This window comes from Patiria miniata, unplaced genomic scaffold, assembly GCF_015706575.1.
Source record: "Patiria miniata isolate m_02_andy unplaced genomic scaffold, ASM1570657v1 HiC_scaffold_17, whole genome shotgun sequence".
In the NCBI taxonomy this organism is placed as follows: domain Eukaryota; kingdom Metazoa; phylum Echinodermata; class Asteroidea; order Valvatida; family Asterinidae; genus Patiria; species Patiria miniata.
Window position 1 is genome coordinate 13,391,631 of NW_024037055.1, and position 14,414 is coordinate 13,406,044.

General features: G+C 38.7%; 2 protein-coding genes across 2 annotated transcripts in view; one reads left to right on the forward strand and one right to left on the reverse strand.

The window, feature by feature from the left end:
• LOC119723897 overlaps positions 1–13,549 on the reverse strand; it is a 144,621-nt gene extending 131,072 nt beyond the window's left edge. Inside the window, exons 1-5 of the mRNA XM_038194800.1 lie at positions 13,428–13,549; positions 12,668–12,809; positions 11,652–11,882; positions 10,796–10,999; positions 8,461–8,610 (exon numbers count right to left, since the gene is read on the reverse strand). Coding sequence (XP_038050728.1) covers positions 8,461–8,610; positions 10,796–10,999; positions 11,652–11,882; positions 12,668–12,809; positions 13,428–13,511 — 811 coding nt within the window. The 5' untranslated portion in view covers positions 13,512–13,549. The remainder of the gene's footprint in view (positions 1–8,460; positions 8,611–10,795; positions 11,000–11,651; positions 11,883–12,667; positions 12,810–13,427) is intronic.
• Positions 3,872–4,609, forward strand: LOC119723896 (low affinity immunoglobulin epsilon Fc receptor-like). The gene has a single exon (XM_038194799.1). The coding sequence runs from the start codon at positions 3,872–3,874 to the stop codon at positions 4,607–4,609; it is 738 nt and encodes a 245-aa protein (XP_038050727.1).
• Positions 13,550–14,414: the final 865 nt, after the last annotated feature.

A 14,414-nucleotide genomic window follows, 5' to 3' on the forward strand; every position in this document is an offset into this window, starting at 1 on the left:
ATAGGCATGTAGACCACTGACAAAGCCACGTTGTCGTGGAAACAAAAAAACATCAATTCCCGACTTTGCTTGCTTCCTGTATTCCATCTAGTATACATTTAGCAAGCCTCTTTCAATTCGTTTTCTTTATTAGCTTTTAAGATAAAAGTTAAATGCAATATTCAATATCGTGATATCAATGAAAAATTGACAAAACAGCATCGTCAGGGTAAAGAAATAGCTTGATTATTCCTGACTTTGATTGTTTGCGTGTGCAGTTGAGTAGGAAAAGCCTCTTTCATTTTGTGTCAGTTGCTGTTAGAAGTTTCCCTGCAAAACACACAGGGGCTCTAGCTCTAGATCTACACTCAAAACACAGGCACCTCTAAGGCTATTATCAAAAAAATTACATATTTGCTCAGCTGAAGATCTCCACTTATCAGAAACAGAATGCATGTGTTGAGTGTACTGCTTCTCGTGGCTGGATTTGAAGCCACTTTTGCGACTGTTTGCCCAGTGGGCTCGCACCGATATGGAAAGGCTTGCTACTTTGTCATCAAAGAACTAAAGAGTTGGTATAAAGTACAACAAATCTGTGCTGCTTCTCATGCAAGCCTTGCAGTTCCCAACTCATCGGAAGAACAGACATTTATATGGGAACTACTCCAACGGGAGTTTTACCCTGATGGTCTAGGTAATGGAGCCTGGATCGGCTGCAATGACATCAACCAGGATGGTGTTTGGAACTTTCTTCCCCATGTACCTACTAGAAAGAAAATGTTTGATAATTTGGTGTATACTCAGGACAAATCTAAACCAATCAGGATATTAATTAACCTTCCTATGCAAACATACAATCTGTGCAAAGTTGTCCTTACAGTAAAAATCAGTCCAGTGACTGTTTAATGTGCACCCTGTCTACATAAAGCGGTGCTGGCTGTGGCTGTTTATGTAACTTGATACAGCTAAGATTTGACTGTAGGTGATTGATACGAATGCTGTGCCTACCAGTAATCTGCTTTTGTCTGTTGACTGAAATTGACCAGTCAGAGTGCTTACTTGAAATAAGATCCGACTGTTGGTTTCTACATGTGTAAAAGGCCTGGCAGGGGAAGTGGATACAATTTTTAACTGTCTGTGACTGTTCAAACAGCAGGTTAAACATGGACAACATTTTTGACATTTTTATTGACAACAGATATAAATTGCACGACTGACTTTGTTATAGCAGATGTATGTCTGTGATGTTATATTTTGTCTTAAATACTGCATTTGATTTAAAGAGTTGATTCTTAAATTTGTTAACTTTGCACTAAAAAACATCTCCATTATACCTACCGATTCATTGACAGAAATCTTGCTCAAGATTGAACTGGTATCAAATACCCTGTGAAACTATTTTGCTGCAAATGGTATCGTTTGGAGGCAGTGGCGTAGCCACCGGGGGGGCGTGGGGGGGGGGGGGGGCGACCGCCCCCCCCCCATGAAACCTTGTCGCCCCCCACTGAGATTTTGAGTTTCTAAAACAATTATCATTGATCTACATGACACCATGGGCGTCAATCCTTGGGGGGACAGGGGACATGTCCCCCCCCCCCCACTTTTTGAAGGGTGGGGAACACAATAACAAATGTCCCCCCCCCCCTATTTTTGAACTCGTGTCTCATTTACAGGGCTCTATTATGTACTACAATGTATCTTTTGCTTAGAAAATATTGGTTAAAGTGGTCAGAAATTGCCTCAGATAGCACCACAGAGCATTTAGAATCCAAAATTTTTTGGGGCCCTTAAGCGGGCCCCGAACCCCACGCCTATAGCTCAGAATACCGATAGCTGATTCAATGTCTCCAACCTCGAAAACGGAGTTCAAATAATTATCTTTTGCTAAGAAAATATTAGTTAAAGCATGGAGGAAAGTGGTAAGAAATTGCTTCAGATCACACCACAGAACATCTAGAATCAATTTTTTTTCGGGGCCCTTAAGCGGGCCCCGAACCCCACGCCGTAAGGGCTTCGCGCTCGCATCAGTTCTGATCAAGGTATGTCCGCCCCCCACTTTTGAGAAGCGATTGACGCCCCTGCATGGCGCCCCCCCATGAAATGTTCCAGCCCCCCAGCGCTCCCCCACTGAAAAATTCCTGGCTACGCCACTGTTTGGAGGAAAACTAACATTGAAGGTGGTTTCAAAAAGGGTGCCCGTTGCAAACGTACGACATCCAACGACTGTGCATGCATTGTCTCTGTTTTCAACACAATGTAAAGATGTTACTGAGCTGAAGCTTCAACCTGTTATTTATTTTGCAGCCTGCTAGAGATTTTAAGGCTTTAAATGAAAACAAAATGCACAAAAAGTGAATTAAACTGTATAAAATATGCTGCAATTTGTCTGTAGACAACTCTCATGAACGAAAGAAAATAACAATCTACAATAAAAAAAAAAACCAGCTGTTTTGGGCATGTATGAAGAGCCAAATTTGTCAAGGGATGGCAAAAACTATGGGAAAAGGCAATTTGTTTTCTCCACTCAAAACAATGTACTGCTTGTGATGCCTCTGGTTAAAAAATAATTAATGTGAATAGTTGTTAAGTAGGCAATATTTGATTAATGTTTTCAAGATGACATAAAAACCAAAAAAAATACAAAATGAAATAACATTTTTCACACCTTATGGACGATATTTTAGAATTAAAAGTAAACAACTGGAGAAAGTGATTGTGTTGTTTCTTTGAAACGATTGCTTATTTAACAGTATCATAAGAATATTGCTTTGTTTCACTTTCGCTATAGTAAAAGTTACTGAAGTGACATTTTTGGTTGACTTGTAAAAACAGTGAATTGCGAATTCAAAATAAATGTGATTGATGTGAAAATATGAATCCAATCTCAAGGTGATTGAACTTTGATAAAATTTACATTTCTGAAACTAATGACCCTTCCTTCCCCAGAAATGAATTCTCATGGTCGGGTTGCCAAACTGTGTTTAAGAAATTCAGGGTATGAAAATCCCAACTTGAACTCATGAATATTCAGAATCTCGTAATTGTTTTTAAAGGCACATAGGAAATCTGGTAGTTACCAAGAAATGAACCAACTGATTGAATGTGAAAAAATGTTGCCTAAAGTGAAGAAAGGGCTGGTACCGATACCCTGTGAAATCATTCCATCTATGATGGGGTGGGGTGGGGGTTAGGGGGGTTAAAAACAGATGTGAAATATATTGATACAAAATACATCATGTGTACAAAGTGGATTTGAAGCAAACTGCCATTAAAAGACCACTGAAAAAGCAGAGTTGTCAGGAACACAAAATAGCATCCATTCTTGACCTTGTTTGCTTCGTGTATTCCATTTCCATTCTATTTAGTCTTTCATTTTGTGTTTTTATTTACTTTGATATTAAGAGGTTGTCTCAAAATGCAGTATTCAAAGTCGTGCGTTTAATTAGATAGAGCTTTGAAACCAATAGGCATGTAGACCACTGACAAAGCCACGTTGTCGTGGAAACAAAAAAACATCAATTCCCGACTTTGCTTGCTTCCTGTATTCCATCTAGTATACATTTAGCAAGCCTCTTTCAATTCGTTTTCTTTATTAGCTTTTAAGATAAAAGTTAAATGCAATATTCAATATCGTGATATCAATGAAAAATTGACAAAACAGCATCGTCAGGGTAAAGAAATAGCTTGATTATTCCTGACTTTGATTGTTTGCGTGTGCAGTTGAGTAGGAAAAGCCTCTTTCATTTTGTGTCAGTTGCTGTTAGAAGTTTCCCTGCAAAACACACAGGGGCTCTAGCTCTAGATCTACACTCAAAACACAGGCACCTCTAAGGCTATTATCAAAAAAATTACATATTTGCTCAGCTGAAGATCTCCACTTATCAGAAACAGAATGCATGTGTTGAGTGTACTGCTTCTCGTGGCTGGATTTGAAGCCACTTTTGCGACTGTTTGCCCAGTGGGCTCGCACCGATATGGAAAGGCTTGCTACTTTGTCATCAAAGAACTAAAGAGTTGGTATAAAGTACAACAAATCTGTGCTGCTTCTCATGCAAGCCTTGCAGTTCCCAACTCATCGGAAGAACAGACATTTATATGGGAACTACTCCAACGGGAGTTTTACCCTGATGGTCTAGGTAATGGAGCCTGGATCGGCTGCAATGACATCAACCAGGATGGTGTTTGGAACTGTCCTCTGAGAGGTGGTGAGACCAACGCGTACCAGAACTGGGGGGAAGGAAATCCTAGCAACCAGTACAGCGGAGCTGATTGTGCATTGATTGGTGACAGGGCAGGTGGCATATGGTGGAATCAGTACTGTAATAATCACAGATATGCAACATGTGAGCTTGCTATCATCGACTACGACCCTCTATTCTGCCTTCAGATCGGCTCCAGTGGTCGCATCACCTCCCCGTGCCTCACTGATAATCATGTCTTGATGGAGTTACAGGCTCAGGGTCTGGTGTCTTGTGGCAAAGCCTGCCTCTCACATCCGAAATGTAGCTCCTTCAATCTGAAGGACCAAGGCCAGGGCAAGATGGTGTGCCAGCTGAATGACCTTGCCCTTCAAAATGCAGCTACCGAAGATGTGGTGGAAATGGAGAACTGCTACGGCCTGGATCTGTAGAAACTGGCTGCATGAAGCAAACTCAGATATGAAAGATATCCTTCAGAATGCTCTTATGAACAGGTAGATGAGGCTGTCATTTTCAATGCAAGTACATGTACAAAACGCAGTGGTGGTTTACATCTTCACAGCTGAGACTGAATGACTACTTTGCTGGAGACTTGTTGGGAACTGCTAAGATTTTGGAAGGATTTACAAACACTCGCAATACAGTCTGTAAGTGCAAAATATTTATTAGTGGATGTTGTGACTGGTATATAAACATTAATAGTAATGTTTGCCCGAAAAGTAGTTGTGCACCCTTTGATTTGTTCATGATGTGAAGCAACAGTTTAAAAAAATGTTGTGTGTTAGGATCAACATGACAAAAAAAATAATATCAGCACTCAACTTTTACTTTGCACCTACAGAAGAAATAACTATTTTGGTTTAATGTTGATACAGTAATGCTACCTATAATTAATGTACTGAAGGTGTTTATAACTGTCTGTAAATAGTTCACTGTGAAACTTATTATTGGGAAGCAAATATTTGGCTATTTTTTTTAAAGTTATTTTTTTTAAATCAAAGTCTTTAACATTAAATGACATCATCATGACATCAGCTTTTGTGTAATATAGAATTACACATGCAATGGATCACATCGTTATGACATCAGTTTTTAATGCACATCTTCAACAATGCCAATGCTGCCACAACATTATTTATGTGAAGAATAGGGTTGAAAAAAAAATCAAAATATCCTTCCCAAAAGATATATTAATGTTTTTCAGCATTTACATATATTCTAGTCATGTATCATCAGATAATCAGTTCTCTACTAAAAAATGTTCTTTACACTGAAAGTATGTGACATATGGTCCATATGACATCAATGTTTGAGGTACCATACACACACATACTGTGTTTTTGCCTAGGGTCGTTGTCTACACCAAGTTTCATCAAGAAATGAAAGAATAGGGAAATGAAAATGTACAGAAAACAGTGTACAATGTCTGTGCCGGGAAAATTGGCCTTTTTGTCTCAGTCTGCAGAAAAGCTTCTATAATAACAAAGATCAACCATAAAAGTCATCAGCTATTTTTAGCTGTTAATTAATGGGAAACAACTGTCGAAAAATGCAATATTCCTAACAGTGTTCCCAACTCTAAATACATGCACAACGCCCTTAAAGCAGCGTTGTCAGGGAAACAAACTATAACAATCTTCCACTTTGATTGCTTTGTGCATTCAACTGAAAAGAAGAAGCCTCTTTCATTTGGCATTCGTTATTAACTGTCAGTCGCTGTTGGAAATACCCATACAAAACACATTGTGGTTCTAATAAGAATTTGTTTGAAATTACTGGTAGAAAAGACTAGCAACACTGTATGAGGCTAACATACATGGCTGGCATTTTCAAGGCAAATACAATTGACAGTAGTGCCTTAACTTTCAACCGCTAACAGTGGATAACAAATTTGTGTTGCAGATTTTTTTTGTGAACTGCTCGGTAAATTCGAACGCAGGAGTCTGTGAGTAGACTAAGCAGTGTTTGGAACCAAGACTTCGCAAAAGAAGTGGACGTAAACTGGCGAGACTTGCAAACTCTAAATGTTAAAACTTCACAAAAATTTGCCCCCTCCCCCCAAAATGATGTCATTTAATGTTTATTATTGTACTAGTTTTCTAGAGGTTTCTCTGAAAAAGAAGTTTTCTTTACACCGAGTGGATGTGACTTGAGATGGTCAATATGATATCAGTGTTTGAGGTATGGTTTGCATAGGTCTATGTCTGTTTCAGAACAGAACATGTAGGGCTTTTCCACATTATTGGTATTTTGACGACTGTATGCTTTTTTGGCACTGTACAGTTATGTAAAAGATAATTTCATTTACCAAGTGTCTTTAATGTAAAATTTTGCTAGAGATCAAAATATATCAAAGTTTAAAGGACAGTTGATGACTTCATCTTGACGTCATCTCAAACTTTGCATACTAGCATGACTAGTAACATTATCTACATGTACCTTCTACCAAGATTCATGACGTAGGACTTACCCTTATTTGTTTTCAAAATTGCATTTTTATGATGTCATGATGTGCAATTATCTATGACCTAATAAACCTATTACAAAACAAATGTTTAATAAACATGTAGCATGCTGTGTAATAGTGAGATATGGCAACAATATTCAATTATTTCAGAAATCTATACAAAATCACATGATTACGTCACCCCGTCACCTCAAGTTTCATCTATAACAAATCCCTATTTATAAACACAAAAAGTTTCAATGCAATGAGACTAGTTCTCTAGATATAGGACTTTGAAAACGCACATTTATGATGACATCAAATGGCCCATGATGATGTCATGGTGATGGCACTTGTAAATGCACATATTTACAATGTGATCTAAGTTCTGTGTCAAGTTTGGTGTCGATCTGAGGAAAGACTGTATCAAATTTTGTGAGTAGAATCCAAAATGAGAACTTTAAAAATTCATACAAAAATAAACCAATAATGTCATCGTGACGTCATTTCGGATTTTGCATTTTATATTTTCTACTTTCCCGCCAAGTTTCATGATGACAGGACCTTCCCTTATGTGCTTTAAAAATTGCATTTTTGATGACGTTATCATGGCGTCACACACTTTTCACATTTTTGTGCAAATATCTATGACTTAACAAACCAAGCACAGAAAGATTTTTGAATTTACTAAGTTGCGTTCGTGAGATACGGCAATGAACTTCAAAATGTAAAAAAATCCATATAAAATCATATGACATCATCATGATTTCACCTTAATTTTCATTTATAACACATCCCAATATGTGTACGTACAAAATTTCGACCCAATCTGCACGCCATGTAGTTCTCTATATAAATGACATTGAAAAATGCACCTGTGATGACATAACTTGGCAAATGATGACGTCATCATGGCATTACTTGTCGAGACACAACTTTGCAGTAGGGAGTATGTCTATGCTAACTTTGAATGATGTATGACAAAGATGAAAAGCAAAAGTTGCGTCCAGAAAAGACGCGTACAAAGTCTATGGGATTTCGGATACAACAAAAAGAAAAGGAAGAAGAAGAGGAATAAGTAGAAGAATAAGCAGAAGGATATTAAGTAGATGAAAAAGAAAGAAACAAATAAAACAAAAGGAAAGACTTTTCTGCAATTGTGCAGAAACCTCCCCCCCCAAAAAAAGAAGAGAAAATGTGCCTTTTATTGGTAGTGCAAAGAGAACCTATGATCGTAACAACCGTGAAGGAGCTTGATGAACAAAACCTTTTGCATTGAACAAGCTGACAAAAATGTTAAAAATGACGAATAAATTGCACACAAATACACAATACTTCACTAAACAGAAAGTAAGTGAATAAGATAAAGAATAAAACTGCATGTGGGTACCATTAAATCCTGTATGTGTTGGTCTCTGAAATATTAAATAATAATCAACGTTCCAACTGCTCATAAAAAATCTGAACAGCTGAAGGGACAAATGTGTTAGTATACCGCTTAGTTCTAATCCTCCACTGTAAAAGACATTAACTCCTTGCACTTTTGGTACATTTTTCATACAAAGGGTGAATTTCATCTGACAGAATCATTTCAGCCTTGTACAGCATCAGAGATTTATACAGGTTGTCAGCCACTGATTGATCCAATTATTGTCCTCGGCCAAAGCAGCATTGCCAGGGAAACAATCTAGTAACAATTCCTGACTTTGTTTACTTCGTGTATTCAAATGAGTAGGGTAAGCCTCCTTCATTTTGTGTTCGTTAGTAACTGTCAGTTGCATGAACTTTCCATGCTAAACACATTGTGGTACTACACTCAATTCAGATCTTAATTACCTTCTTCATCTGGTGCTATCAGCGCTGTCCTGTCGCATGCTCCATCATTAATCTTATCCCTGAGCCCGATGTACTCCAGTAAGATGTTGATTGCTTGCTGTCCAGCACCCTTGCCGACTTGAGTCACAAAATCTCTCAGAGTGTCTCCACCTAATTAACAAAAAAATGTTACAAAAATGTATGTATGGACGGAGGAGCTATAGACCTGATGACACTAACAGATAACTTTGCCAAACATACAACACTGACATATAGTGACTGTCTTTAAATATAGAGGTAAAGCTATTTTTCTTGGGTAAAAGATGGTCTGAGGTGCATTTTAGTTGAGGTGCGTTTTAGTTGAGGCCCCCCCACTCCCAACAAAACAGACCTTCAAATTTAATTGCTAATTTGTAGCATGTAATAAGGGGATAATAACGTGATGGAACTGTTATAAATGTTTGGTTTAAAACCTGAAGGTGAGGGCTATTATTGGCGACCTGGTCCCTAACCGCTTTTAAACCACATGTTTATAAGTGCTCCATAACAGTACTATCCCCACTAATAAAAAGCTTTTTTTGCCGGAATCCATAAAAAGTAAAAAAGTTGACCAACTTCCAACAAATTCTGCTTCATGTTCAGGCCATTTCAATGTTATGCATTGGGCACACGGTATGTCTGCTCAGTATTGCCATATAATCATATGGTGATCATATCAGTGGTTTTCAACATTGGCGGTTAAACATTAACCAGTGTTTTAACAGTGATTTAAGACCGCCCACATGATGGACTCTCGACCAATAGGAATACGTAACATCAGGTGTAAGTGCTTCTAGCAGCTTTCCTAGTTAGGGCCTGTTAAACTCGGAAAGAATACAGTACTTCTAGTGGTTCACTCTTATCTTTTTAATCCCTTTGTCAACAAACTGGCCCCTGTTATCAGATACTGCTGCTAATCCCCTGCACTTATCAGCTGTGTGACAACATGTGTGGATTTATTACACTAAGACCCCGTTCCCACTTGATCCACCAATTGGTGGATCTGATCCACCTTTTGCCAAATTGCCGGATCAGATCCCCCAATTGGTGGATCAGATCCGGCAATTGTGTGTAGTGGGAACGCTAACCGTTATAAGGTGGATCAGGATCAGATCCACCTTTTCTGATCCACCTCTGGACCAGGATACAGATCCCCCAATTGGTGGATCAGATCCGGCAATTGCCGGATCACGATCAGATGGGAACGCAAAAGGTGGATCTGATCCGGCAATTTGACCTGTTAACATCCGCCCGGTGCACGAGTGGCGCGAAAATGTTGCGGTCTCATGAACGAAGAAACACACGTTTTCAGGCGTGTAGCTCATGTGAACATTTCCAGCGTATACAACATGCACAATAAACAACCGCTGAACTACGGGCTAGCACCGCGCATGCAAAAGCGCACGTGGTATCCTAAAACTACACTAAAGGCCTTATTTTTGTTGCGTGTTCGTCCATTACTAAACCTTTTTCATTCCTGAAATTTTACTTATGTTTCCATCCATAAATGACTCTGAGTCCGCACTCACCAAAAGACTTCACTTTGGCACAGAATCATGGAAAAGCTTACGAGTATGCGATGAGAATAGTGCCGATAACGCGGAGTACGTACGGAGGTGACAAATCTGAAGTATTGATTATAGAAAATTGGAAAATGATGTCGTAGTACATCATGTGACCGTTTCTAACCAATGAGAAGCTTCAGAACCAGGGAATCCCTTATCGATGCATTGGTTTCTGCCGTGATGTCACACAATGAGCGGCTCTGTTGGATTTCACCTGTTAATTTATGCACGCACGGATCCTCTACGGATCCGTGATTAATGTTGGTGAATTCGCGTAATTTTTGTCTGTGAATTCTGATAGTGCTGTTTGAAAACTGACCCATCCTGGCCTAGCATGCAACCATGCAACAATGGCACTCACACAGAGCGCGCGTAATTCCGAACTCAGTGACCTTTCGGACCCAACATTTCCGTACGAAAAGGTGGATCAAGCATATAAAGTGGGAACGCGACTTGCGGTTTCGTTGCGGTAAGATAACGATCACACCAAAATGCCGGATCTTGATCCACCTTTTTGCAATTCAAGTGGGAACGCGGGGTAGTGTTAGGGATTATAAAGCCACCTTTTGGACAAAGGATTAAGATAGATTAGAGGGCTGGCCAGTTTACAGTTAGATTGACTGTTTTCTCTCAGAAGTTTCTAGTGGAGGTTATACTCGCAATGAAACTGTCTCAGGCATTTTTTGAATCACTTCGAATACCCCAATAAACAAAAAGTTGGCCAACAGATTAAATGTGTTACAAAATCGTACCAGGTAAGGAGAATGAGAAGTTGGCATTGCAGAATGGAATTGGAACCCTGTAGTCCTGGATGATGTCCACATCAAAGATGCAATTATCGGCACTCTGACAGATAGATGCCCCAAAGTCTATCTCAAACACCTTCTCAGCGTCCAGTTTGTTGATGGAGTAGCTCAGGGTGATGGGACCAGCAATGATCTGCTGCTCTTTCTTGCCTGCGTATGTAGAAACAATAATTAGTCTACACACCCAATACTTGTAACACATCATTTGCTTATGTATTAAGAAGAGTGCAAACCATAAAGCAGTCAGATTTGTGTTTTTCTGTCAGGATTGGGAAGAGATTGTTCAACTTTGGAGAAAAAGTATCCACATTGTGTTCTTGCAAATTGTGTTCTTGCCAGGCTGTTCCACCTGCAAGCCTTGGCTGTAATATGTGAACAGCCTTGTACCCTCCTATAGTACTTTTAAAAAAAAATTATCCTATCTATTAACGTCAATTTAATTAATTAATTAGGATCAAAGTATTATTTTGTTACTTGTGATACTTACCTTCATTTTTTTTCTTTATTTAAATGTCACTGTATTGTACTCAGGCCTATAATGAGTTCCCTTTGTATTGGTTTATTGGAGAGTTCAAAATAAATGTCTATTGAATTGAATTGATACTAAGTGTGTTTCTTCTTAATTTCTCAATGTATGCTGCCACACGCATACATGTTCAGTATGTACACATAACACTTTGAGAAAAAAGAACTTGCAGGTGACATGTCAAACCCCAAATGGGCCACACACGTTAGTTTTTGAAAATTGTAATGGAATAATCACAGACTTTCTATAATCTACCTTAAAAACAACTTGACTCACCCCATTCGTAGCTCAGCAGCAACTTCTTGTACTGCAAGTGCTGAAAGGCAACGTAGAGAGTGAAATCACAGGCATCTACTTCCACAAAGGCATTGAACGAGCGGCGGAATTTCAGGTCCTCGATGTTGAGTTCCAGACAGCAGTCCAGACGGAGGCAGTTCTCACTCAGGGAGCAGTAGGCCACTTTGGCCAGCTCCGGGGGGAACGCCGGCAGTGTGAAGAACTGACAAGCTGCAGCAACGAAATAAAGAAGATTTATTTATCTTCAGTCCCAATGACATCAGTCCATCATAAAGCCACAACGTGATAACTGGCCATGCAATTTGCAAAAGCAGTGGCATTAACAATTCATTGTATGCGTTTGAACCATTGTCCTAAAGTGCCCTGCCTGTGTCTCCTTATACCGCCCTAACCGAAGGTTTTTTCACTAAAACAAGCCTTTTTTATGATTTTGCAGAAGCTGCCTTTTACAAGGCTTATCAGTGTTAAATGTATTGAAAAAGGGAGAGATATATTAATAAATTGTAAACAACAGCAAACACGTTAAAAGCAAACGCAAAGCCCGATATCCTTAATTTGAAAAAAAATTTTTTTAAAGAAGATAGCATAGACAACTTTGGCCAAAAGATCGCTTTATGTTTGCACTTTACTGTACATTATATAAAAGTGTCAAACTCAATAATGAACGAGTCAATGATCTCTTGAAGGTGTGCCTTCAGTAACTTCAAACAAAGTGTTAGAAAATGTCAAAGAAAATTGCTGCAATGTACCTTAAAACAATGAATGGCCATCAGATGCTGAAATTCTGTGCAAAATGTTCCCAGTAATGCGGTACATTTTCAGGTTTTGCAGAGGATTCCCTTTCTCCAATTCAACACTAAGGGGACCTAAACTCTGGTGTGATATTTTATGCTGGCAAGTGCTGGCAAGTGCTGGCAAAACCACGTGGTGCATGGGGATGGGGGACATATCAATTAATTTGCTATAAACCTTTTAATTGAGACTTTTCCACTTACTTCTATCATCGTGAGATAGTCTGGCTTCCATCTCCATCCTAGTTCCTGTGGCGTCAAGGTGTCTCTCCTCCAATGTTGCAATCAGCTGGGTTTTACTCAAACTGGCTGGGGTTGGACAGGGCTCCTTACCGTTTAATAGTTCCTAAAAGTGATATGCAATGCTGACGTTGAGCTTATCATAATGATAATATCATAGGCGACTTTTCCATAGACTTGTGCACAGACCTAAAATGTCATCTTAACACTAGTTTACCTTATCTGTTCTCCATGAAATTTGGTATAGATATGTTTTGGACGATGAGCAATCGATATAGATGGTTTGCGACAATAAAATTCCTTGTCCTAAGGGTCATTAAAACAATAGGGCGACACCAATTTTCACCCTAATAAGGCCTGTCGCCCTAATGCAAGCGCGATTAGCAAAATATTTCGCCCTAATACAGTATTCGTAACTTTATTATTAATAATATGATAATATCATAATACTATTATTAGGGTTTGTGTTTGTATAAATCTACTGATTTCATATTATCAGTGAGTATTTAAATTATTTAAAACACTGTGCAGCCAGGCCAAGTTTTTTTCAAAGCGATCCCACGTTTATTGTGCAACAACTGTGTTGATTAAATCCGACACATGGCAGCAATTACACCCTTTTTTGTGAAATTGACTGCTGCTGCATCACAACGACTGACTATAGTTTGCATAATCTTGCATCACTGCTTGTGACTGGGGTAATAAATGTATAGTGTCAACGTACTTTTGGTATGCCAAGCTCATCCAGGACAAAGTTCAATGCAGCTTCTGTGCCTGCCTTCAGTAGCTCCTCTGCAGTGGATTGCATTATCTTCTTCAGGGCAGCACGGGAGAAATACTCATCCAGGTCAACTGAAACACAAGACCAAGAGGGTAAGGGTTGTGGGACAAAGTTTGTCACTTCATACTGTGATTTTAGTGGTCTCATGGAACTGTCATGACTCATCACCGTTTTGGCAAATCTGTGCACACAGTTACAAAACCGAGTTCTGAGAAAATCCCATTTGAAGTTGGTCGATTTTTCAAGTCACATTTTCGTGTACATTTCTTCACCCAAAATTAAAAAATATATAACTGATGCAATAGCCAAGTAGTTAACCAATATAAAAATGAGTTTTCATAAAATCATGTTTAATTGGGAGACATTCATTACTAAAGATATTCGTCACTTCATCAAAACAGAAATTCTACTTCGTCACAAAAATCTAGCATACGTTTGTACACAGTGCGCTCGTGTGTCTAAATTTTATTTATTTTAGAACGCATTTGTCATTTTATCAAAACTCAAATAATGGAGGCTACATCAAACCTGAACAGGTGCACATGTGTAAAATCAATGAGACTAAGTGACGAATAAAGTATTTGTCACTTTGTCAAAACGAAACACTTTTATTACTTTGTGTAATTAGTGTAATTAACGAACAATGACATTTTGTGTCTCGAAAACTGGTAATTATGTAGAGGACATCATAAAATGTTAGAGTATCCAAATATCTCAGATTGCTTAAAATCTCGGTTTTGGATGGAATCGTCACTTCGTCAAAGAGATGACGATGTGTCCATGTAAATGTGACTGAAATAGCATTTATATCACTGAAACAAAACTTGTTTCTGATAACTTTTTAAATAATTATACAAATACGGCACAATTAAAACCAACATGGAACACTTCACTGTTCTGACTGAAAATGTTGGCATACCTAGAGTGTCT